The following is a 26,839-nucleotide window of genomic DNA, read 5'->3' as shown; positions in this document are numbered from 1 at the left end:
GATTAATCCTTTGTCAGTTGTTTCATTTGCAAATATTTTCTCCCATTCTGAGGGTTGTCTTTTGGTCTTGTTTATGGTTTCCTTTGCTGTGCAAAAGCTTTTAAGTTTCATTAGGTCCCATTTGTTTATTTTTGTTTTTATGTCCATTTTTCTAGGAGGTGGGTCAAAAAGGATCTTGCTGTGATTTATGTCATAGAGTGTTCTGCCTATGTTTTCCTCTAAGAGTTTGATAGCGTCTGGCCTTACATTTAGGTCTTTAATCCACTTTCAGTTTATTTTTGTGTACGGTGTTAGGGAGTGTTCTAATTTCATACTTTTACATGTACCTGTCCAGTTTTCCCAGCACCACTTATTGAAGAGGCTGTCTTTTCTCCCCTGTATATTCCTGCCTCCTTATCAAAGATAAGGTGACCATATGTGTGTGGGTTTATCTCTGGGCTTTCTATCCTGTTCCATTGATCTATATTTCTGTTTTTGTGCCAGTACCATACCGTCTTGATTACTGTAGCTTTGTAGTATAGTCTGAAGTCAGGGAGCCTGATTCCTCCAGCTCCATTTTTCTTTCTCAAGATTGCTTTGGCTATTCGGGGTCTTTTGTGTTTCCATATAAATTGTGAAATTTTTTGTTCTAGTTCTGTGAAAAATGCCAGTGGTAGTTTGATAGGGATTGCATTAAATCTGTAGATTGCTTTGGGTAGTAGATTCATTTTCACAATGTTGATTCTTCCAATCCAAGAACATGGTATATCTCTCCATCTATTTGATCATCTTTAATTTCTTTCATCAGTGTCTTATAATTTTCTGCATACAGGTCTTTTGTCTCCTTAGGTAGGTTTATTCCTAGATATTTTATTCTTTTTGTTGCAATGGTAAATGAGAGTGTTTTCTTAATTTCACTTTCAGATTTTTCATCATTAGTGTATAGAAATGCAAGAGATTTCTGTGTATTAATTTTGTATCCTGCTACTTTACCAAATTCATTGATTAGCTCTAGTAGTTTTCTGGTAGCATCTTTAGGATTCTCTATGTATAGTATCATGTTATCTGCAAACAGTGACAGCTTTACTTCTTCTTTTCCAATTTGGATTCCTTTTATTTCTTTTTCTTCTTTGATTGCTGTGGCTAAAACTTCCAAAACTATCTTGAATAATAGTGGTGAGATTGGGCAACCTTGTCTTGTTCCTGATCTTAGTGGAAACGGTTTCAGTTTCTCACCATTGAGGATGATGTTGGCTGTGGGTTTGTCATATATGGCCTTTATTATGTTGAGGAAAGTTCCCTCTATGCCTACTTTCTGCAGGGTTTTTATCATAAATGGGTGTTGAATTTTGTTAAAAGCTTTCTCTGCATCGATTGAGATGATCGTATGGTTTTTATCCTTCAGTTTGTTAATATGGTGTATCACTTTGATTGATTTGCATATATTGAAGAATCCTTGCATTCCTGGAATAAACCCCACTTGATCATGGTGTATGATCCTTTTAATGTGCTGTTGGATTCTGTTTGCTAGTATTTTGTTGAGGATTTTTGTATTATGTTCATCAGTGATATTGGCCTGTAGTTTTCTTTCTTTGTGACATCTTTGCCTGGTTTTGGTATCAGGGTGATGGTGGCATCGTAGAATGAGTTTGGGAGTGTTCCTCCCTCTGCTATATTGTGGAAGAGTTTGAGAAGGATAGGTGTTAGCTCTTCTGTAAATGTTTGATAGAATTCACCTGTGAAGCCATGTGGTCCTGGGCTTTTGTTTGTTGGAAGATTTTTAATCACAGTTTCAATTTCAGTGCTTGTGATTGGTCTGATGTTGTAAGATGTTGTAAAGCTGGTTTGGTGGTGCTGAATTCTCTCAGCTTTTGCTTGTCTGTAAAGGTTTTAATTTCTCCATCAAATCTGAATGAGATCCTTGCTGGGTAGAGTAATCTTGGTTGTAGGTTTTTCTCCTTCATCACTTTAAATATGTCCTGCCACTCCCTTCTGGCTTGCAGAGTTCCTGTTGAAAGATCAGCTGTTAACCTTATGGGGATTCCCTTGTGTGTTATTTGCTGTTTTTCCCTTGCTGCTTTTAATATGTTTTCTTTGTATTTAATTTTTGATAGTTTGATTAATATGTGTCTTGGAGTGATTCTCCTTGGATTTATCCTGTATGGGACTCTCTGTGCTTCCTGGACTTGATTAACTATTTCATTTCCCATATTAGGGAAGTTTTCAACTATAATCTCTTCAAATATTTTCTCAGTGTCTTTCTTTTTCTCTTCTTCTTCTGGGACCCCTATATTTCGAATGTTGGTGTGTTTAATGTTGTCCCAGAGGTCTCTGAGACGGTCCTCAGTTCTTTTCATTCTTTTTTCTTTATTCTGCTCTGCAGTAGTTATTTACACTATTTTATCTTCCAGGTCACTTATCCGTTCTTCTGCCTCAGTTATTCTGCTATTGATCCCTTCTAGATAATTTTTAATTTCATTTATTGTGTTGTTCATCGTTGTTTGTTTGCTCTTTAGTTCTTCTAGATCGTTGTTAAACATTTCTTGTATTTTCTCTATTCTATTTCCAAGATTTTGGATTATCTTTACTGTCATTATTCTGAATTCTTTTTCAGGTAGACTGCCTATTTCCTCTCCATTTGTTTGGTCTGCTGGGTTTTTACCTTGCTCCTTCATCAGCTGTGTGTTTATCTGTCTTCTCATTTTGCTTATCTTACTGTGTTTGGGGTCTCCTTTTCGCAGGCTGCAGGTTCGTAGTTCCTGTTGTTTTTGGTGTCTGTCCCCAGTGGCTAAGGTTGGTTCAGTGGGTTGTGTAGGCTTCCTGGTGGAGGGCACTAGTGCCTGTGTTCTGGTGGATGAGGCTGGATCTTGTCTTTCCTGTGGACAGGTCCACGTCTGGTGGTGTGTTTTGGGGTGTCTGTGGCCTTATTATGATTTTAGGCAGCCTCTCTGCTAATGGATGGGACTGTGTTCCTGTCTTGCTAGTTGTTTGGCATAGGGTGTCCAACACTGTAGCTTGCTGGTCGTTGAGTGAAGCTGGGTCTTGGCGTTGAGATGGAGATCTCTGGGAAATTTCGCCGTTTGGTATTACGTGGAGCTGGGAGGTCTCTTGTGGACAAGTGTCCTGAAGTTGGCTCTCCCACCTCAGAGGCACAGCACTGAATCCTGGCTGGAGCACCAAGAGCCTTTCATCCACACGGCTCAGAATAAAAGGGAGAAAAAATAGAAAGAAAGGAAGAAAGGGAGGAAGGGAGGAAGGGAGGAAGGGGACAAAATAAAATAAAATAAAATAATTAAAATAAAAAATAATTATTAAGAAAAAAAATTTTTTAAGTAAAAAAAAAAACGGACAGACAGAACCCTAGGACAAATGCTGAAAGCAAAGCTATACAGACAAAATCACACACAGAAGCATACACATACACACTCACAAAAAGAGAAAAAGGGGAAAAAATAATATATCTTTTGCTCCCAAAGTCCACCTCCTCAATTTGGGATGATTCGTTGTCTCTTCAGGTATTCCACAGATGCAGGGTACATCAAGTTGACGGTGGAGATTTCATCCACTGCTCCTGAGGCAGCTGGGGGAGATTTCCCTTTCTCTTCTTTGTTTGCACAGCTCCCGGGATTCAGCTTTAGATCTGGCCCCGCCTCTGCGTGTAGGTTGCCTGAGGGCATCTGTGCTTCGCCCAGACAGGACGGGGTTAAAGGAGCAGCTGATTCGGGGGCTCTGGCCAGGGGGAGGGAGGGGTACGTATTCGGGGCGAGCCTGCGGCAGCAGAGCCCAGCATGACATTGCACCAGCCTGAGGCATGCTGTGCGTTCTCCCGGGGAAATTGTCCCTGGATCACGGGAGGCTGGCAGTGGCGGGCTGCACAGGCTCCCGGGAGAGGGGGTGTGGATAGTGACCTGTGCTCGCACACAGGCTTCTTGGTGGCTCCAGCAGCAGCCTTAGCGTCTCATGCCCATCTCTGGCGTCCGCGCTGATAGCCGCGACTTGCGCCCATCTCTGGAGCTCCTTTAAGCAGCGCTCTTAATCCCCTCTCCTCGCACACCAGGAAACAATGAGGCAAGAAATAGTCTCTTGCCTCTTCGGCAGCTGCAGACTTTTTCGCGGACTCCCTCCCGGCTAGCTGTGGTGTGCTAATCCCTTCAGGCTGTGTTCACGCTGCCAACCCCAGTCCTCTCCCTGCGATCCGACCGAAGCCCGAGCCTCAGCTCCCAGCCCCGCCCGCCCCGGCGGGTGAGCAGACAAGCCTCTCCAGCTGGTGAGTGCTGGTTGGCACCGGTTCTCTGTGCGGGAATCTCTCCGCTTTGCCCTCCGCACCCCTGTTGCTGCGCTCTCCTCCGTGGCTCCGAAACTTCCCCCCTCCGCCACCCGCAGTCTCCGCCTGTGAAGGGGCTTCCTAGTGTGTGGAAACCTTTCCTCCTTCACAGCTCCTTCCCACTGGATAGAGGTTTTTTCTTTTTTCTTTTGCCCTACCCAGGTACGTGGGGAGTTTCTTGCCTTTTGGGAGGTCTGACATCTTCTTCCAGCGTTCAGTACGTGTTCTATAGGAGCAGTTCCACCTGTAGATGTATTTCTGATGTATCTGTGGGGAGGAAGGTGATCTCCGCATCTTACTCTTCCGCCATCTTGAAGCTGCTCCCCAAATGTATATTAAGTGGGCTTTTTAAAAGATATTGAAAAAGAGAAGTTTCTAAGTGTAAACAACACATAAAATATAATGAAAGTAATTTAATAATTGATAAGTTCAATTATTTAGGTATTAAATTATAGTTTGCTAAAATTTCAAATCAGTTAATTATCAGTGCTAGAATATATTTATAGTTGATGATGTTTTTACTCTTTTAACATAACTGTTTTCTTTCCAAATGCTATAAAAGTATTCTATTAAAATACAGACCACAAATCCAAGCAATGATGAGTCCAGTATTACATACAGAGAAGGGTAGATATTAGAATCAGTTAAAATTAAGAATTATAATAATTGAAGATAATATGCCAGATATACCAGTCATTCTGAGCTCAGTTTACCTTTCTAGGGTTGTCTCTGAATATATTTGTTTGTATTTTTTCCACGATAACAGGCAAGGCCACTCTTGGAGATTATTATAATGTCTGTCCTTCTTCAGATTCAAAATTAACTAGTCTATGGTGTTCAACCACAAATCTTGAAATCTGAGTCTAACTGCTGGCTCATGTGTTATCTAGCTGTCCAGACTACAATATCTGCGTGTCAATTCTTTCTGAGGTAATGAAGCTGAACTAAACTCTCTGATTTTTTTTTCCAGGAAGAATTGAACCCCATCATTGTTACCCCAGCGATCCAAGCCATTGATCAGGACCGGAATATTCAGCCACCATCAGATAGGCCAGGCATCCTCTATTCCATCCTTGTTGGTTTGTATCTGCTAACATTTTGCACTCTCAGTTATAGCTCTAGAATCATGTAGGGAAAAAATATGTTTCAAATTAAAAAAAAACTTTAATAACAAAGATTTTCTTTTTAGAAATTATTTTTTAAAAATTTTATTGAAATTATTTTTTATGTATAAATAAATTTAAAAATAACCATTTAAAAATAACCATTTTTCTTCTTTAGTATTAGTGAAATTTGTAGAACAACAAGTAGAAACACTTTTATTGAGGAAGCAAAACAACTTCAAAAATAGGATTTAATCTACCTATTGGTAGTTTCCTCTGTATCACCTCATAAAGAATTCTCTAAGAAAAAATTGAAAATCAATTGAAAAACTTACAGTTTGCTCTACTAGTACTTTATCATTGGTTGGATACCATTACATAATTCTAAAAGTATGTGGCAATTAAATAAGAGCTATCAGAGCCAAAAAGAAAGAGAAAGATCATGTTACCCCAAGGAAACATTATACCTTTGGTTAATTTTTCCTTGAACAAGTTCACAGAAGCCATTTTAATCCATTCTTGTGCATATCTGCCAGTTCTACCAAAAGCAAAAATGAGAATCTGATCATGTCACTCTTCTTAAATTGCTTTTGCTAAAATATGGATGTTGCTGCTTTGCATGATTTATAGTCTCTAGAGAGACAGATATATGTAAAATAGACCATACATCTCTTAATGAAGAAGGTCACTTCTGAAGTATGCTTGAAAATAACTATTCAATGGAATTTAACTTTACCCTTAACCCCTTCCCACCCCATGTACACGTATATAACAACACAACCACCTAGAGACGTTAGACAGATTTCAAAATATGATGCTATATCCTACTTAGAAATGCTCTCTGTAAAGAAAATTCAAGTAATTCTGTTTCAAGCCTTTGGTGTCTAGAACTACATAACGTATTATAAGTCAGTTGTATAGATTAGACTATTAAACTTTTAAAAAGCGCTTATGAACATAAACAGAAGTCTCTTTTAAGTCTGTAGGGGGTTCGGTATACATAAAAGGAAATAGTCATTGTTTATTTTATTAACTGAGGGCTTGACAATATGTCAATTACTATGCTCGATGCTATAGATACAAAGATGAGGAATAAATGTTCTAGGTTAGGGAGGGGTAGAGTCTATGGATAGAAACATGCCAAAAAATAAATTAAAATACATGGTTTTAAGTACTACAAATAAAGTATGAGCCACATATCATGTGGTCTCATGGGAGGAAAATATTAAGGATTTCTAAGAAAATTGCTTAGACAGAGTTATTTTAGCAAAAAGAGAGGGGTTTTCAAGTATAAAATGGGATAAAAATTATTTAGATAGATGATGCAGCCTGTGCAAAGTCCAAAGCATTACATTTAAAGATAGTCTTGGGGAACCATGTTACTCAGAATGGGATAGTATCCACTGATATTCATGTTTCTTTCACTTTAAAAAATTTAATCTCTTTCAATAAATGAGTGCTTACTCTGTTGAGCAAGACAGATTCCTCACTTTGTAGCACTGGTTTTCGGGCCGCAGAAACAGGCAGTAAACAATTAATGTGGTAAATAAACGTATTTATTATACAAAATAAATGGTAGTCAGTGCTATGAGAAAAATCGAGCTGATGAATGGGATTGGAGGTACAGAAGGGGTGTTGCAGTATTAAATAGGATTGATCAGGATATGTCTCATTAAAAAGGTGAGATTTGAGTAAAATCCTATAGAACTTGAAGGAGTTAACCATGTTGATATCTGGGAAAAGAGTTTCTAGGCAGAGATAAAAGCAGGAGTTTGCCTGATGAGTTTCAGAAACATCAATGAGGCCAGTAGCACTGGAGAGGAGTCAGTGAGGGGGAAGTAGAAGAAAGAGGGTATGAGAAATAAGGGGGGGCCAGAAAACATAGTCTTGTATACTATTGAGCTTTGTTGGCTTTTACTCTGAGTGAAATGTGGAACCAATGCAGGAATTAGAGTAGAAAAATGACGTAATGACGTTAAGTTTCATCAACCTCCAACATGAGGATAATGGATAGTACTACATAATATATATAACCTCTATCATTAACTTTGCTTTCACAGCTAAGTTAAATAAATTGATATATTTTCATAGTATGTACATTTCTAAAAGACAGAGAGGACATTGTTAAGTGTTGAGAGCATAGCCTCTGGAATTGTACTATCCATGTTTAAATCCTGACTTCAACCCTTACTATTCATATAATGTTAGGCGAGTTACTTAATCTCTCTGTCTCAGATTGTTCCTCTTTAAAATAGACCTTTGATAAAAGGATTGCTCAAAATAGACTTTTCTATAAAAGTGTTTTGAGAATTTGATCTAATGCATGTAAATATTAGTGCCTGGAAAAAAGCACTCGATAAATGTTAGTTGATGTTGTTATTACCATTAGAAAGAAAAAGAAAGTATGTTTCCTAAGTCGTGCAAAACTGTTGAGAATAGAAGCACAAACCCTTTCCCTCTGCCATTAGGCAGGGTTCCCATGGCTCTGATTCTACCTACTTTTCCAGAACTCTTAGTTTCCCTTATGTCCATCCAGATAATTCTGAATGTATGTGTTCTTCAGAGCTTGCTTTCCCAGTTGCTAGGTGGCAAGCTCTTCTACTTTCACACATTATTGATAGTCGGTTTACTAGACTTGAGGATGTGGATGCTGATGTCTGTAAGAAGGTTATCCAGGGACTATTGCCAACCCCTTCACTGGTCCTACCATCATTATCATCAATGGGGGAATTACTGCCACTTCTATTGATTACCCACAGTAGCCTGAGCCAATTCTATGTCATCTTAATAGAGAATATCAACAAAAAGATGGAAATTATAAAAAGGAAACAAGTTTTGGAGTTGAAAAGTATAACAACTGAAATTAAAAATTCACTAGCAGGGCTCAATGAAGATTCAAGCAGGAAGAAGAAAGAATCAGCAAACTTGAAGAGAGGTCAATTGAATTACCAAATCTGAGAAGATGAAAGAGAAAAAGAATGAAGAAAGGCAAAGAGAGCTTCAGAGACCTAAAAAATACCATTCTGTAGACCAATTTATGCATAACAGGAGTCCCAGAAGGAGAGAACAGAAAGGGGCAGAAAGAATATAGGAATAAGTAATGATCAAACACTAAATTTGAGGAAAACAATCTATACCTCCAAGAAGCTAATTGAACTCCCCAAAAGGACAGACCTACAATAAATCCACGCTTAGACACATCCCAATCAAACTGTCAAATGACACAGACAAAAAATAATTCAAAAGTAACAAAAAAGAGGTGACTTTATAATAGAAATTGATTCTCAATAAAATTATAACCCGACTTCTCATCAGGAAACATGGATACTGGAATACGTTAGTATGACATGTTCAGAGAACTGAAAGAAAAGAAAATGTTCATTAATAGTTCTAAATACAGCAAATATATCCTTCAAAAATAAGTGAGAAATTAAGATATTCCCAGATAATCTGAGAATTTATCAGTAGCACACCTTTGCTACAAGAAATACTGAAAGGTAGAGACCTAAGGCTGAAATGAAAGCACAATAGAAAGTATCTCAGTTCTACATGAAGAAATAAAGAACACTGGTAAAAATAACTACATAGTTAAGTATAAAAGACATTTTATATATATATATATATATATATATGTATATATATATATATTTATATATATATATATATATATATATATATATATATACATACACACACACACATGCTAGTAATTCTTCTTTCTCTTATTTGATTTAAAGAAAATATCATAAATCAATAATTATACATCTATATTGATGGACAAAGTAGAAACATGTAACTTGTGATAATAACAGCAAAGAGCAAAGGTAAAATAGAGTTATATAGGAGTAAAATTTTTATACACTATTGAAGTTAAGTTGCTATTAGTCCAAATTAGATTGCCATAAATTAAGACATCAATCTTAATTACCAGGATAGCCACTAGGAGAATAGTTTAACAATTTAATTGTTTACATAATTTGAAGATTTATAGTAAAACACAAAACAAAGGAATTTAAACAGTACACATGAAAAATAAGGCAGTAATGGAACAATAGAGGAACAAAAAGGACATAAGATATATAGAAGACAGATAGCAAAATGGCAGAGGTAAATACCATCTTTTTTAGTAATCACAATCAATGTAAATGGATTCAATGTTCCAGTTAAAAGACTCAGATTGGCACAATGCATAAAAAAGAGAAAAAGAAAAACATGATCTTACTACATGCTATCTCTAAGAAACACATTTTAGATTAAAGACATAACTAGTTGGAGCATAAAAGGATGTAAAAAGGTAGTTTATGCGAATAATAACTAAAAGTGAGCTGAAGTAGCACTACTAATGTTAGATATAATAGACTGTAAAATAAAATTTTTCACTTGAGACAAATATGGACATCTTATACTGATAAAAGGGTCAATCCATCAAGAAGGTATAACAATTATAAGCGTATATGCATCTAACAATAGAGCCCAGAAGTGAAGCAAAACCTGACACACTTGAAGGGGGAAATAGACAATTCAAGCACAGTAGTTAAATACTTCAATACTATACTTTCAATAATGGATTAAAAACTAGGCAGAGGGCTTCCCTAGTGGCGCAGTGGTTGAGAATCTGCCTGCCAATGCAGGGCACACGGGTTCGAGCCCTGGTCTGGGAGGATCCCACATGCCGCGGAGCGACTGGGCCCGTGAGCCACAATTGCTGGGCCTGCACGTCTGGAGCCTGTGCTCCACAACGGGAGGGGCCGCGGTGGTGAGAGGCCCGTGCACCGCGATGAGGGGTGGCCCCCACTTGCCGCAACTGGAGGAAGCCCTCGCACAGAAACGAAGACCCAACACAGCCATAAATAAATAAATAAATAAAAATTAAAAAAAAAAAACTTATAAAAAAACAAAAACAAACAAACAAACAAAAACTAGGCAGAAGATCAACAAGGCAAAAGAAGAATTGAACAACATTATAAACCAACAAGATCCTATAGACATCAATATAACGCTCAACCCAAAAACAATAGCATATACATTCTTCTCAAGAATATTCTCTAGTATAGACCATATGCTAGGTTGTAAAACAGGTCTCATTAAACTGAAAATGATTGAAATCATACAAACTATATCCTCTGACCACAAAGGAATGAAATTAGAGGTGAATAACAAAGGAAATTTTGCAGACTCACAGATTAAACAACAACTACTAAATAACAAATGGCTCAAATAAGAAATTACAAAGGAAATTAGAAAAATACTTTGAGATAAATAAAAATGAAAATACATTATACCAAAACTTATAGGATGCAGCTTAAGTGACAGTCAGAAGGAGGTGTATAGCTGTACATGCCAACATTGAAAAAGAAGAAAAATTCTTAATCAGCAATGTAATTGTTCACACTAAAACCCTGGAAAAGGAAACTAAAATAAAGAAAGCATAGGGATAGAAATAATAAAGACCAGAGTGGAAATTAATCAAATGGAGAATAGAAAAATAATAGATAAAGTCAATGAAACTAAAAATTGATTATTTGAAAGAAGCAGTAAAACTGACAAACTTCTAGCTATATTGACTAGGAATAAAATAGAGAAGAAGCAATTTACTAAATCTAGAATGAGAGGAACTAAAAAGCTTCTGCACAGTGAAGGAAATCATGATCAAAATGAAAAGGCAAGGTATTTGCAAATCATATATTCTATAAGGGATTAATATCCAAAATATATAAAGAACTCATACAACTCAACAGCAAAATAAAAAACAAACAACATGATTTAAAAATGAGCAGGGGATCTGAATAGACATTTTTCCAAAGAAGACATACAGATGGCCAACAGTCACATGAAAACGTTTTCAGCATTACTAATCAACAGGTAAATGCAAATGTAAATCACAATGAAATATCACCTCATACCTGTTAGAATAAGTATTATCAAATTGACAAGGAATAACAAATGTTGGAGAGAATGTGGAGAGAAGAGAATCCTTGCACACTGCTGGTGGGACTGTAAATTGGTGCAGCCACTTTGGAACAATATGGAGAGTCCTCAATAAATTAAGTATAGAACTATCATATGACCCAACTATTCCTCTTCTGAGTATTAATGCAAATAACACAAAAACACTAACTTGAAAGATATATGTGTCCCTATGTTCACTGCAGCATTATTTATCTAATAGCCTAGATACGGAAACAACTTAAGTGTCCAGTGATGGATGAATGGATAAAGAAGTGGTATATATATAAATATATATATAAAAATATATATATATATACCACTGTATATATGTGTGTGTGTGTGTGTATATATATATATATACACACACACACACACACACATATATATACATATATGTATGTACACACACAATGGAATAGTATTTGGCCATAAAAAAGAATGAAATCCTGCCATTTGTAGCCATATGGATGGACCTTACGGGTATTATGCTAAGTGAAGTAAATCAAATGGAGAAAGACAGATATTGTATGATTTCATTCATATGTGGAATATAAAAAAAAAACAAACAATGAACAAATAAAATAAAACTTACAGATACGGAGAACAGATAAGTGTTTACTGGAGGGGAATGAGGCTGAGGGGTGGACGAAATGGGTGAAGAGGGTAAAGTGCTGGATGGTGACTAGACTTGTGGTGGTGATCACTCTGTAGTGTATACAAATATTTAACTATAATGCTGTACACCAGACGATTACATAATAATAACAATGGAAACACAACACACCAAACTAAAATGGAAACACAACACACCAAACTAAAATGGAAACACAACACACCAAACTAAAATGGAAACACAACACACCAAAACTTATGTGATGCAGCAAAAGCAGTTCTAAGAGGAAAGTTTACAGTGAGAAATGCCTACATTAAGGAAAATAAAATCAGAAATAAGCACCCTAACTCTACACCTGAAAGAACTGGAAAAATGAAAACAAATTAAGCCCAAAGTTAGCAATGGAAAGAAATAATGAATATTAGAGCAGAAATAAATAAAACAGAAACAAGAAAGAGAAATAGAATAGATCAATAGAAAAGATCAATAAAACTAAAAGCTGTTTTTTTTTGAAAATGTGAACAAAATTGACAAACCTTTGGCTAGACTAAAAAGAAAGATGACTCAAATTTATAAAATTATAAATGAAAGAGGAGATATTACAACTGATATCATAGAAATTCAAGAGGTTTGATATTTTTTCCTCAATCCTACTTTGGGGATCACCACAGTAAACAATAAGTAAAAATTGTATCTAGCTAACTGGGAGAGTAAAGTGGCATTTATTTCAAGTAAAGTTTATTTCAGTGATTATAAGTAAATGGGATGTTCAAAGATTTAGGAGGCTATCACAGTGGTAGAAGAATGAAATGACAAGACTCTGAATGAGAGGCTAACACTATATAAGTGAAACCCACTGGAGAGAATGACAGACAAGGAAGAATCATTTGGAAAATATATGCAGAGTTGTATTAGAGGAATAAGGATTTGAACCAGTATAGTGAGAAAAATGGTGGTATCGTTAGCAAAAATTCAGTTCATGGATTTTGGCATCCACCTTGGACCATTGCTAACTGAGCAAGAGAGAAATAGAATCTCAGTGTAGTTTTAATTTGAGTTTTCTTACGTATAAAGGTGAATATCTTTGTGTGCGGTCAAGAGTCATCTGCCTTTCTCTTTCTGTGAACTATCTGTTCATTCTCTATCCCAAAACTTTTTTAAAAATATATTGCTGATCTTTTACTTTTCTAGTTTGCAAATCTACATATGTTAGGGATATAAGCCTTTGTCTCTGACATAAATACAAATATTTCCCTGGTTTGTCACCTGCAGTTTTATTTTGTTTATTGTGTTTTGCCATGCAATTTGTAATGCCATTAAATTTATCACTCTTTTTCCTTATTGATTCTTTATTTTGAGCCATAGGTAGGAAAGTTATGCCCACTCTCACATTAGAATAGAATTCATCCGTGTTTTCAGCTATTACTAGCTCTTATGTTGTTTTATTGCTTATTGTGCATGAATATCTTCTCCATTTGGGGTTTACTCTAGTATATTGTATGAAGAATAGACACAATTTTATCATTTTCTGTCTCTCCTATTAGGTTAATGCTCCTATTCAAAAATCCATTTTCCCCTATTATTTTGAGATGACTCCTTTATCATAAGCTCAATTTTCATATGCACTTTTGACTATTTCTGGATTTTTAAGTCAATTTTACTGGCATATATTTTCTCCCCTCACATAATGCCCAGGAAAATTTTCTTTCTTGTCTCATAGTTGAAGCAAAAGAGTATAGCAATTAACGCAGTTTTGTATATGTTTGGCGTCTGTCAACCTGGATTTGAATGCAAGTTCTGTCTGACATTGTCTCTTTGACTTTGGACAAATTACTTAATATTGCAAATCTCCTAAGTTCTCCTGTGTAAAATGGGAATGATTTACAGAGTTATCAATGATTACTTATATAAAGCATTTAGTACAGTGTAGGATTCAATAATTGGCAGCTGTGTTATTTTATTCTTATCATTATTGTTATGCTAAATGCATATATCCCACAGTTATATGATTTGACTTCCACTTTATCTTCACTTTGGAAAAAAGAATGTTGTAGTATATAAAGGAAGATGATACAATTCAAGGAAATTTCAACTCACTAAAATGGCTGCATTTAAGAAATATCCTCTCTAGACACTGAGTAATTCAAAATATTTTATTTAATATTTGAATATTTTTATTTCATATGATTGATATATTTAGCTGAATACTTATCTTAAGAAAAATATTTGCCCAGCTAGACAGAATATTCTTATTTTAATTTCCAAGCAACTTGATATTTGGTACAAATTACTAGTCATTGTTATAAGATATGGTGAAAGACCATGTAGATTATAATTAATATTTATGTACCACTAAAATACAATTTTATAATTCAAAATTTGTTCTCGATATACTTTATATCTCTTTTATGTGATGAAGTTTCAAATTAATTAAAGTGCTCACTTAATAAAAGATATTTGGAAAATCATCCAAACAAGTATTTTCACCCTCTTACTCATAAACTAATGAAAGATATACCACATTTGCATCTGCTTTCCCTAGACTGTATAATTTTGAAACTTAATTTACTAATAAAATTATGGTTTTGTTCCTCAGTTAATGAAGGGAAATAGATATAGCAAACAAATACACATATTACTTATTGTTCTCAATTAAGTGCTGAAATGTCAATGTCTTTCAGGGACTCCTGAGGATTATCCACGATTTTTTCATATGCATCCCAGGACTGCAGAACTTAGTCTCCTGGAGCCAGTAAATAGAGACTTTCACCAGAAGTTTGATTTGGTTATTAAGGTAAATTTAACTAATTGCTTAACGTTCTTGGGTTTATAAATATAGCTAATGTTCTAATGTTCTTGTGTTTATCAATGAATCCTCTAGAGGCTACTGTAGGGACTTTTAAGCTATAAAAATTAAAATTAATTTGAACTGCAATTAGCCAGTTTTTCTTTAAAAAGGTGAAGTGCAACAGTTCTAATACATCGTGTTGCTTTCTTTAACATAACTTTTTATATTACAATGCTATTCAAATACTGAATATTTTTATATGTAATAAATGCCTTGGTCAAATGTATGTAATTCTACATACTATAATTTATTACATCTTCTAACATTTAGTTTAGGTTTTGTTTTCTGTTTGTTTGTTTTTTACCAAGTGGATTTCATTTTTGACCACAAAAGCTTAACCAATGAATGTATTTAAAAAGTGCCTGGATTTATATATATTTTTATTTTAATAATATATTATGTTTTTTAATGTTATTGCTTTTTCAAAACTAAAAAGAAAAGATCTTGCTTGTCCAGAAATTATTTTAGTATATGTTTCATTATTTCTTTATTTTGAAAGATGTTCTTCAACCACAAAAATTTTCAAAGCTAAGGGAATCCATTTGGCATTACAATTTTGATTTAATAATATATAATATATTGTAATAAAATCATTGCAAAGGTATTGTGGAAACCCAGATGATCTATCCGTTAATTCTTAGAGACTTTACTGAGAAGGTAAGATTTGAGCTGAGCAGTGAAGGAAGAGTATGAATTTACCAAGTAGAGATTGGGGCTAGGAGAAAAGAATTTTAAGTAAAAGAACAGAAATAAGCAAGGACACACAATATCTCTAGTGTGTATTGTCTGACTTTTTCATATCTAAACATATAAAAAATAGATATAGATATGCAGCCCTATGGCATTTTTTTTAAAATTTAAAAGTGTTAAAGGAAAAGGAAGTAAGGTAAGGAAGCTTACTGAGCATGTACATTGTACAAGGTGTTTTATGTATATTTTATAGCCACAACCTTAGTACTTAGTACTATGCTTATGGGTACAAATGTCAAAACTAAAGTTCAGATAGGGCAAGTGATTGAATCAGAGTTACATCACTAATAAGCAGCAGAATTGAAATTCAAATTTAAGTTTATCTAAGCTAAAGCCATACTTATTTCACTTCACTAAGATGCAATTCCTTAGAAATGGTTTTCTGGTGTAATTATCTGTCAGTGCAACTGCAAACAATAATACATCTATACATTTAATTTTAGCTCAAATTAAGACATATTTTGTTAGCACCGATTATGTTATACACACTAGATTCTGTATTTAGTGTTTCTTTGTCCTTGAAGAATGCATAGTCTAGAAGGAGAAAGAATCACATAAGCTGATAAATCAAATACAACATATCAACTGCTAACAGGAAGGCAATGTAAAAGCTCTAACGAAGCACAGGTTAAGGACATTTAAATTAATCTGGGACTCGGAAGATTTTCTGGGGATTATCCCAAGCTCAATGTTGTTGTATTGGATGGCTTAGGCTAATGAATGAAAGCAGGAAATATGTTTGACCATAAGGAAGAACAGAAGCAAAAGCTTGGAGGCATGATGTACCAGGCTACAAGCAGTTAACAGGGAAATGAGATATAGAGCCAGACCTTGGAGAGAGCCTTATGTTCAACTGCAATTTCCTTGGATTTCATTCAGTAGGGGTTTGGGAGTCATTCAACAAAGAAAGGCTCTTTTTACCATTTATGTAAAATAGTCACGCATGAGATTCATCTTGCACGGTTTTATTTTAATTATCATTGGACTATATAAAACTCCAAAATGTGTTTCCATTGTCTCCTGTGGATCTACCTGGAGCCCTGTGGTGCTACACTCTGTGGGAGTTAAGAAACTTGACAAAGCACTGTTTCCAAACTGCCCCACTTGAAATATGAAATCAATTATTTTTCTTTATTATCAAAGTCATTTGTCCTGGTGTACCCAGGTATAGTGAAACTCAGTCTATCAATTATAGAAACAAAAATCAATTGGGACAGGCCACAGATAATTTTTTTTTGTTTTAATAACACTTTATATTATTAATGGAAGTTTTTACCGACATTATTAGATTCAAATTATTGTGTTTTGTGTGCAGTCAAGGGGATAATAAGCAAAGGTATCAATCTGTAAGAATAATAATGTGCCACTTGCTTGAATATTAGCTGAGTATTGTGTCTTTGTATAAGGATCCATTGAAGTGCTACAATCTGGTAGTTCTCTGCAGTAAGTCTTTCAAATTCTTCCCTTTTTCTTATTTTAATAATGCTTCATTTTTCATTGACCATAATTTTTTTTTTATTGGACTTGATCCCAATTTCTGTTTTGGAAGCTAAGGAAAAATAAAATAAAATGAAGTATCCTCTTCTAGACTTTGAAGAAGAATTCTGCTTTAAAAAGCTGTATGCACATTTAACAGTCACAAGTTAGAAATTTATCATCTTCATTTTATCTATTTCTGCCAGTTATTTACTAAGTATACTGACAAATAAAAATGTAAAGGTGAAATTAGGAAGGCAAAATGGCGTAGTTCACCAACTTTAGAATATTAAAGGATTAAAACACATCTAATTAAAAGAGAAAAGGGTGTTCCATTTCAAAACACTATTCCAAATTTTACATAATTGCAATCATTTAAGCACACTTTAAAATGAAACACACATTTTGAATAAGAATCATAGCCAGTCCTGGGTTTTCCCAGGACAGTTCATATTTATGCCTATTGTCCTTGTGTAATTATTCATAAAACATCTTTCACCCTCAAAAATGTCCCAGTTTGGATGAAAGTTTATGCGATCACCATAGTTATACAGCAAAAAACAATTATGCAATAGAAATATGAAAGCACAGTTTAGATTCTAGATGATGATGAATTAGTTCATGCATGGAGTGTCTCTAACAAAGTCCAGAACATTCACCTTCATTATTAGAAGTGCAGTATTTTTAAAAAAATATTAATAATTTATATATTTATACTCTGGGCATCTAATACAAGCATTAAATGGATAAATTATCAATAATTCACTGTCTTTCAGTTGCTCAAACATAATTTTTTTGTCTAAATCTCTTTTTTTAAATTTATTTCTTTATTTTGGCTGCATAGGGTCTTCATTGCTGCGCGTGGGCTACTCTTTGTTGCAGTGCGCGTGCTTCTCATTGCGGTGGCTTCTCTTGTTGTGGAACATGGGCTCTAGGTGCACGGGCTTCAGTAGTTGTGGCATGAGGGCTCAACAGTTGTGGCTTGCAGGCTCTAGAGCACAGGCTCAGTAGTTGCGGCGCACGGGCTTAGTTGCTCCACGGCATGTGGGATCTTCCTGGACCAGGGCTCGAACCTGTGCCCCCTGTATTGGCAGGCGGATTCTTAACGACTGTGCCACCAGGGAAGTACCTGTCTAAATCTCTTTAGTTAACAACTAATAGCAAGGGTCACAATGATACCACAAATATCACTGTATCATGGTCCCTCTGATTTTCATGTTGTTATTCATTGACCTACTTATACTGCATAGCAGGCTGACCTTTAACATCTTTTCTTTCCACATAATGGGCATAATTAACCCTAAGCTCTCATCAGTCACCCTGCATACTTTCTGTGCCAGCCATACTAAACGACTTGCACTGCCTTAAACTCACCATGCTCTTTCTAGCCTGCAGGCATTTGCTGTTCTTCCTGAATCATTCCTCCTTTTTTTTTTAATCAACAGTCTAATTCACACTGATATTTCATTGATGCTTCGTATGCTAAGACAGACAGTTCCTCTGGAAAGGCATGACCACTGATCGGAAGCCCCTCCTTGCATCCCACTAGTCCCTGTGGTGGCTTTGATCATTCTGTATAGAATTTGCCTGTTTATTTTCCCCTGACCTCTATAGGAGGGAGGGCAGATTGTAATATATTTCTTCAACATTTTGGCCCAAGCCCATACCCCTATCCATGTACAATGTATAAAAGTGCTCAATACGTATTTCTTGTAATGGCTTTCTCCCTGGCACAGTAAATCTTTTTAAGGCTGCTGGATTTGGGTACTGCGTCTTCATTGCATTTAAATACATATATTTGAAAGTACATGTATTTGATAGAATTTTATCCTGTCTCTGCCCAGAATAAAGGTGCAAGGAACTTCTCGAATAAATTCAATCCCTGGAAAAAAGCCATACCTATATTAAGACAGTTTAAAGCTATTTATGACTGTATTTAAACAAACAAACAAAAAATTCTCCTTCTAAAGAACAGATACATGTTTTACACAGAAAATGAGCCAGAGAATTGAAACTGGTGAGCCTGAATAGTAGAGTTAATTTGCCAGTTCTCCTGGCGAGTTACTTTGCTTTAGTAATTTGAGATTCACAGGACAACAGTGTACAAGAAATGATTGAGGCCTACAAGAACAGCGACTACAGCCCTTGATCCTACACATGAATCTCTAATGCCACAACCCTAGAAAATATTTGGCCTCTATTTGAATAATGATATCAGTTTTACTTTACTGCTTAGGAATTCAATGGGTAACTAGGATTCACTGTCTTTAAGCCATATGACATTTGCTAGTTTTCAATTTGCCAAATCCTTTCTGAGTGCCTATTAAGTGCCTGATATTTTGCTTGGTGTTGAGGAGACAGAAATGTATGAAAGCTCTGCCTCAAGGAAGAGGTATGGAAAGTATGGAAATTGTGCTTTTAGACATATTTCCCTTCTGATTTCTACATCTGTATTTCCAAGTACTGGCTGAATAACTACTCCTAGTATTTTGCAATTGCATCAAATTAACGTAGTAAACTATATACATCCGTTTGAAACCTCGGCTTCTTTCTTTCAATTAATAATATTACAATCAGCTTGTCACCCAAGCTAGGAGTTCCCAGTTCTTCTGAGACACCAGCTCCTGTATGGCCCTATCCAGTCACTTTTCAAGTCCTATCCAGATACATCTGGAATTTCTTTTGAATGTCTCCCGCAACTCTCCATGCCCACTGCAGTTCTCTAGGTTTCATCCTCAAGGCCCATCATCTCACACAAGTGATCTCTAAGATTTTAGCCTCTTTTTCATGCATCCTGTCCATCTCCCCACATTGCCAATAGATATTGCTAACACAAAAAAATAGATCATGCTGCTCCATATTGCCTTCAAGCCAGTTGACAAATTGCCCACTACATGAAATTCCAACAGAAAACTTTGTTGATTTGAAAGATCAGGTATTAGGGGCAGACGGACAGAGTAAGAAGTCACAGATCATCGGTCATCACTTCTCAAAATAAAAAGGATGGCATCCCCCATGAACATGAGAGAGCTATCAAAATTCATTAAAGCTGTTAAGGAGAATGTGAAGTATAAGTTACTATCATTCTGCTGTGGTGTATGGATTGTCAGTTTATCAAAAAAAAAAAAAAAAAGAGAGAGACACACACAAATAGAGAAATTAAAAGGAGAGAAGAAGGGCTTAGATGCTCCCTTTGAGAAAGATTGAATAGAATCTTTCAGTGAGCCAGGGTTATGATAAGAAAAAAAAAAAAATCAGAGCTGATGTTGTCCAGCCATAGGAAGGAAGACAAATTCTATAAATGACATACTTTCATAATTCTGGAAATATTCTAGCCATATATGCCTCTCCCTATTCTTATGGATTCCCATTGAAAGAATAAAATACACATATCTCACATCTTAGTTCAGCAGTTAAGTGAAAAGTAAGCTCACTTCCTCTGCCCAATAGCAAGATCTATAAGGTAAAGAAGTTTAAGTCCATTAAGAGTGAAAGTCTTTTATATGTTTTAGGGAAAATTATCCCACAGAAATTTCAGGTATTAGTTCGTATCAGTAATGAAACAACAATCCCTCCATTGATGTCTTAATGAATAATACACTTTTAGAAATCTACTGACATATTTGATACATTTGCTAGATGTTCATCTTTTAATTTTACGTTCTATTTTTTTCAATTTAGTAGATTGTCACATAAAACATTATGTTTGTTTCTTCAAAAAGAACACTGTATCCTTTTATTTACTCCTGCTTGTTCACATTTCTACAAATTCTAAGTACTAGGGTAAATTAATTGACTATTATGACAATTATGGAAATTAATACAAGGAAAGAATATATGGTGTCCTCTTTTCTCATGTTGTTATTCATCCTGCTAGGTTGGTTAGAACAGAAATAGAATACAGCAGTTGAATATAGTGGCTGTCCAAATGTGCAAGCTGACAAAAGACACACAGAAGTGATATTTTATTTGGCCTCTTTCCTTCTTCACAAGGTGAGCTGCAACTGCTTGGAAGAAGAGAAGCAATTTATCCATTCTCATCACAGTCCCTTGATTTTGGCAAGGCCCTCTTGTCTGCAAAGGTCATTGTAAGAGTACAACAGCAAGTCTAAATATTGTAGAATGTTCACATGGAAGACACTCTGAGCAGACCTTGCCGTATCTCCCCACTTCACACACAGAAACTACCTTAACCCTCCTACATGAATGTTCTCAAGTAATCTTTCTTCATAGGCTTCTTGGTTGTTGCATAGAAAATGAAATTAAAAGGGAATATCTAAAGACTTGAAAGCTAAACAGGTCTTCTCACTAGTTTTTTCTCAAGAACAGACTAGTACATAGGAGAAACTCCCATTCTCATTACTTTCCAGGCTCTGAAAAATAACCCACTTAGAGACAGACTTTTTTTGTATACTGATGTTTTTTTGAAATTCAGATATTCCAGGATGGACTATTCCAGTCAACCAGTTCACAAAGGCACCTTAGGAGAGAGCTTTCTCCTAGTGGAGAGAATACTCTGTGGGAATGGAATCAGAATCCAGCATAGACATTTGCTGGTTGAGGAAGTGAAGGGCAGGGCAAAATAAGGGGACTACAACATGAATTAGAAGCACTCCAGAAAAAAGTTACTACACCATCACGATCATAATTTTGTCTCTGGCTCACTGTGCTATTTATAGCCAAGATGATTCTCATGTTCAAACCACCAGCCAAATAGTGTGATATATCTGTGCTTGGCAGGAGTTTTCTGAATCTGTGGTCTCTCTGGGAGCAACTGGGTTTTTCTTCTTTAAATTATTCAAAATTGCCTTAGTCATTCTAGTGTCAGTTTATATCTCAAGCTCTAAGCAAAGAGAAAGATTTTTATTATTGAAAAATATACAGAAGCTCCAAGGATTCATGTATTCACTGCAATAAGTTATAAACACAGTGGGCATATTCTTACATCAAATGAAGATAGAATATACTTTAAAAATATTTTCTAGATGGGAAGTGTGTCAGTATTATTTTGTTGTCATATTATAAACCCCTTTGGGAGTGCATTGTTTATAGTCTGCCTAGTAAAGATATATTTTCTTTTTTCTCAAACAGAAAATGTTTTTATTTCCAGACAGAAATGCACTCTTTCGCTATGCTTACGGCATTACAAACAAATCAGTTGTATAAGATACAAGACAATTCTTTGTGTTTTATCTGATAAATTATTTTATGTTTTGCAAGTTCTTAAATATTTTTAGTAATTGTCATAAATAGGCTGTTGTCAGACTATGTATTCTTTAATTTTTAGAGTAGTAAAGTTTAAATAAATGAAGTTTCTGTAGGTTGTAAAGCAATATAATAGTATAAGAAGGGTCAAGAAGCAATAGAATGCACTTATTTTAATTATTAATTAGTCGGCAATATTAATATGATCTTTGATCCAGGGAACACAGGCTTACCACAGCCATCTCTCCCTAAGACGTTCCAAAAGAAAAATGTATGTACAAAAAAGGGAAATGTAACCCTTTACAGTCACTGGGGCTTCAACCCCCAGCCCTTGTAGAGTTTAGTGAGCTGAACAGGATCCTGTGGAGAACTCCCTTATATAAGTGAGGTTCCTCCACTTTTACTTCCCACCCTCAGGTCCAAACTGAAATTTGAGACTTTACTTAAAGGCTGAAAACAGTAGCAGCTTGCATAAAAGGCTAGAGCAGAATTGACCTAAGGTGTTCCACCTTGGCTTTTTTTGAGTGTAACAGCTGCCTACAAACATGTGAGAGGAGTCAAAATGCTAGACAGCAATTTATTCTCAAAGGTCTATTGATTGGACATGTTAGGATCCTGTGATGTGCTTGTTTTTGAAAGGAAGATTTTAGGGCTCTATCCACTGAATCAAGATGCCCATGTGATTTTCAGGGAACTTAAATTTGAGATATAACCATATTTTAAAATCACTTGGGAAGTTGGTAAGGCAGTATAAAATTAAAATAGTAATTAAAGAAACAGACAAATAAGTAAATAAATACATGTCAGAGGTCCTGATTGAGCCTGCAGTTGTAGAAGTTTCCATAAAGATTAAATGAAGATTTTCCCTGTAGTACTTTTCCATCAGACACCAGAACTTTCGGTCTTATTTTCATTGGGGTATGGTGAAATGTGAGATAAAATTTATAGGTCCACATACACAAATGAATATTCCCTAGATCTTATATAAAACCCTAACTTAGTCAACTAACCTAGTCAAAGACCTTAGCAGTGTTTCCAGGTGGAGAACTGGATGGAAGGTTTTGTCAATATTCCCACTTCTTAGGTTTTCTTAGAAAACATGGAAGAATCTTTCATTTGAGAGCAACATAATCAGAAATATGTACATACATATGTGTGTGTGTGCATAGAATAATCCATAATTAAATTTCAATTAATTAAGAACAATGAAATGTCAAGAAGATTTGATCTTGACATATGAACAGTAACAGACTGAATTTATTATGTGCAGAATATTCACATTTATATACATGCAATCCTTTGTTATGCTACAATCATAAAACATTTTTAGTGGCACTCAACCTGCCCATTTGATAGTAGTATTATATGTAGCATCAATTACCAGAAGCTAGCTAAGTCTGCTACATGACACCAGTGTATTTTTGGATATACAGTATTGTCATGGAGCCTTACTGGTCATCTTTGCTAACCAATAAGACTACAAAGAAAGATTTTCCAGAAATTTGAGTGTGGGCGTAGCTCAAGCATGAAGTAGCCAGACCCAGAGGGTGTCTCTCAAAGTACTCACATTATAACCACCCAAGGAGTTTGATAAAAAGGGAGATTTCTTATCCCTGTCCAAGATATATGAATCAGAATCTTTGTGGGGAGGATGTGGGAATATGCTTTATAATAGGCTTTCCTGCTGAGTCTTGTGTAAACTAAAGTTTGAGAACCACTGCTCTATCTGTTTGCCATAATTTTTGAAAGTTACCTGTCATTTGCTTCTGGTATATAGGGAAATGGCTTTGCCATTTGTTTTCCTTCCCTCCTCCTTTCATCCATACTTTGTTCCTTGTTTCTCTTCTCCCCTCCCCTCGCCTCCCCACCATCCCCCTTCCTTCCTAAGGTATGTGATGTTTGTAAAAATTGGTCAAACAGGTCCTAAGAACTAGAGATTAAAGACTATAGTTTAATAGGAGGGAGAGGCAAGAAAACTGGCAAATAACAAAGTGTGTTAATGCACTATAAGAGTGTACTCAGTCAGAACCTTGCTAAAGTAATCAATTTGCCTCAGTCTGACAAGAAAATGTGTCTAAGTCATGCGCTAAGTGAAAAACAAAGCAAATCAGAGCAAACATCTCTTTGTTTAAACCACTGCCCATTTTAAAAACCTCCCCATATCTAAAAATATATATCAGCTTATTTATATATGTATTATAGGTAAATGTTGATAAATTCTGGAAGACTGTAGATCACCTATTCACAACCCTCATTCCTATTAACAGGGAACCACAATTGGTGAGTGAGGAGGATAGGTTGTGGCCCTTTATATATCTTTATATGACTGGCAGGAATGCATATCAGTACCAATTATCTGTAGGTAAGCTTGGTTAGATATGAAAAACCTTTAAAATGCACAAATAAAGATGGCACTCACATAACTTAAGGTGTTCATGTTATACATTCACAAAAATTTATTTCTGCTTCATTTTAATGTCCAAGACAACCCCTCTGTAAATATCTGTAAAATGGGGATTAAAATCATGGCACATTCATTTTATTTGTAGAAAATATTTATGTAAAGCAAAGATATACATAGCCTATTGAAATTGAAAATACACAAAATTCACAACAAACCTATTTTTGAATTCTTCCATATACCAGGAACTGACCAAACATTTAGCAATGTATGAAACAGACAAATTTACAGTGTTTACCCTCTCATAGAATTTAAAGGTCTAGAGAAGAATGATGCTCAGACATTTGTTGCAATAAAGGGTTAGGTTTACAGAAGCATAGAGAAAGGACATTTTTTTTTTTTACATACAATATAATTCCATTTTTATTTTTAAATATAAATATAGGAAAAATGCAAAATTATCAGAATTATCAAGACTAAAGTGTGGTTTTACCTTTTTAGTTGCAATATTTAATTTACATTTTAAAATAAAACTACAGTTAATTACATTAACATAAGACTTGTTTTTTCTTCTTAAGTTTGATGACATGAAATATTTCTTGGAGTATAAAATCCATTGATTATATATTATCAAATGAGAAGATGGAAACATAAATTATTAATTTTTAAAAAACTTTTAAATTTTTACCCCATCTATCACTCCAAGCAGGAGATTTTCTTTAAACTATTTTTAATAACAATAATACAACTAACAGTTATTGAGCAAGACATTTTCTTGCAAGGCATTTTTGAATTAAGTATTTAAGTATTAAGTATTTTGAATATATTGTATCACACAATTGAATGCATTTGAATTGAATTTGAATGTATTGTTATCACACAATCAAGATGTCTTGTAAATTGTCATTTACTGTGATTAAGGGAGGGTAAGGGACTTAACAGGTGTTGTGAAGTTGGTTAGCTATCGACTGGGAGACAAATATCACTCTGCTAAGCCACCTTTTCATTACAGCATAATTTGCTTTTCCAGTAGTGTGTGGCTTTCTTACCAAAAGAACATTTATTCATTCAGTACTTATTGACAGACTCTTCAGTGTTAGCTACTACAATAAGCCTGGGAAGTCAACATTAACAGAATAGTCACACATCCATGATATCTTGAAAGTTATATTCTAGTGGAATAATTCTGACAATAAATTACAAGTATAATAAATAAACAGATTTTGAAATATTTTATCTGTTAAGTTCTATAAAAAAAGCAAATTACATTGTGAATTCCAGTGCTGGGGATATAATTTAAATGAGGTGGTCAATGTAGGTCATGTGGAAAAAGATATGTGATTCATGTGTACATTTGTGGGAATAGCATTTGAGGTAGAGGGAACAGCCAATGCAAGGTTTCTGAGGTAAGAATATGCCTGAATTTTAGTGGAGCAGCATATAGTATGGTCAGAGCATATTTAGTGAGAAGGAGAATATGATAAAAGCAATAAGAGGTCAGATCCCGTAGGCTTGAGTCAAATTGGAAATCATTGAGAGGTTTTAATGAGAGAAGTGACTTGATCTGACTAATATTTAACAAAATCACTGAGCTGCACATAAAAGAATGGGCTACTGGCAAGGGTAGAAGCTGATGGAGAAGTTTAAATCATCCAGGTGGCAGATGATGGTAGGTTGGCCCCTACCAGGGCGGTAACAGTGGAGGAGGTGAGAAGTAGTTAGATCCTGCATATATTTTGAAGTTATAGTCAATAAAGTTTCCTCATAGATTAGATGTGAAGTGTGAAAAGAACCAAGGAGTAAAGGTGACTCCAAGGTTCTTGGCCTGAGCAACTGGAAGAATGGAGCTGCTATTAAAGTGGAAAAGACTGTTTGTGGAGTAGGTTTGTGAGGTGGGAGATGAGAATTTCATTTTTTCAGCGGTTACATTTGAAATGTTTATTAGATATCAGGTATCTAATAAACATTATTTAATAGTTATTTTAAAATAATTATTACTGTAGTTACATAATAACTATAATAATTAGATAATAACTATATAGTTATTATTTAAGCAGAGTTATTACCTATACAGTTGTGTATAGGTTCTGGACTTTCAGAGCTCCAAGCTGGAGATAGAAATTGGGAGTCATTATTTTACTGACATTTTTAAAAAGTTTTTATTGGAGTATAGTTGCTTTACAATGTTGTG

At 35.1% G+C, this 26,839-nt stretch overlaps 1 protein-coding gene across 17 annotated transcripts in view; it reads left to right on the top strand.

Annotated features, from left to right (window-relative positions):
* PCDH15 (protocadherin related 15) overlaps positions 1–26,839 on the top strand; it is a 747,310-nt gene that overhangs the window by 397,517 nt on the left and 322,954 nt on the right. For all 17 annotated transcript variants that reach the window (XM_036828599.1, XM_036828600.1, XM_036828598.1 and 14 more), the window contains 2 exons: positions 5,274–5,382; positions 14,650–14,762. In XM_036828599.1, the coding sequence (XP_036684494.1) occupies positions 5,274–5,382; positions 14,650–14,762 (222 nt within the window). The remainder of the gene's footprint in view (positions 1–5,273; positions 5,383–14,649; positions 14,763–26,839) is intronic.

This window comes from Balaenoptera musculus, chromosome 16 (genome assembly GCF_009873245.2).
Source record: "Balaenoptera musculus isolate JJ_BM4_2016_0621 chromosome 16, mBalMus1.pri.v3, whole genome shotgun sequence".
Classification (NCBI taxonomy): Eukaryota; Metazoa; Chordata; class Mammalia; order Artiodactyla; family Balaenopteridae; genus Balaenoptera; species Balaenoptera musculus.
The sequence above is the reverse complement of the archived record's forward strand: the minus strand, read 5'-3'. Positions and strand labels throughout refer to the sequence as shown.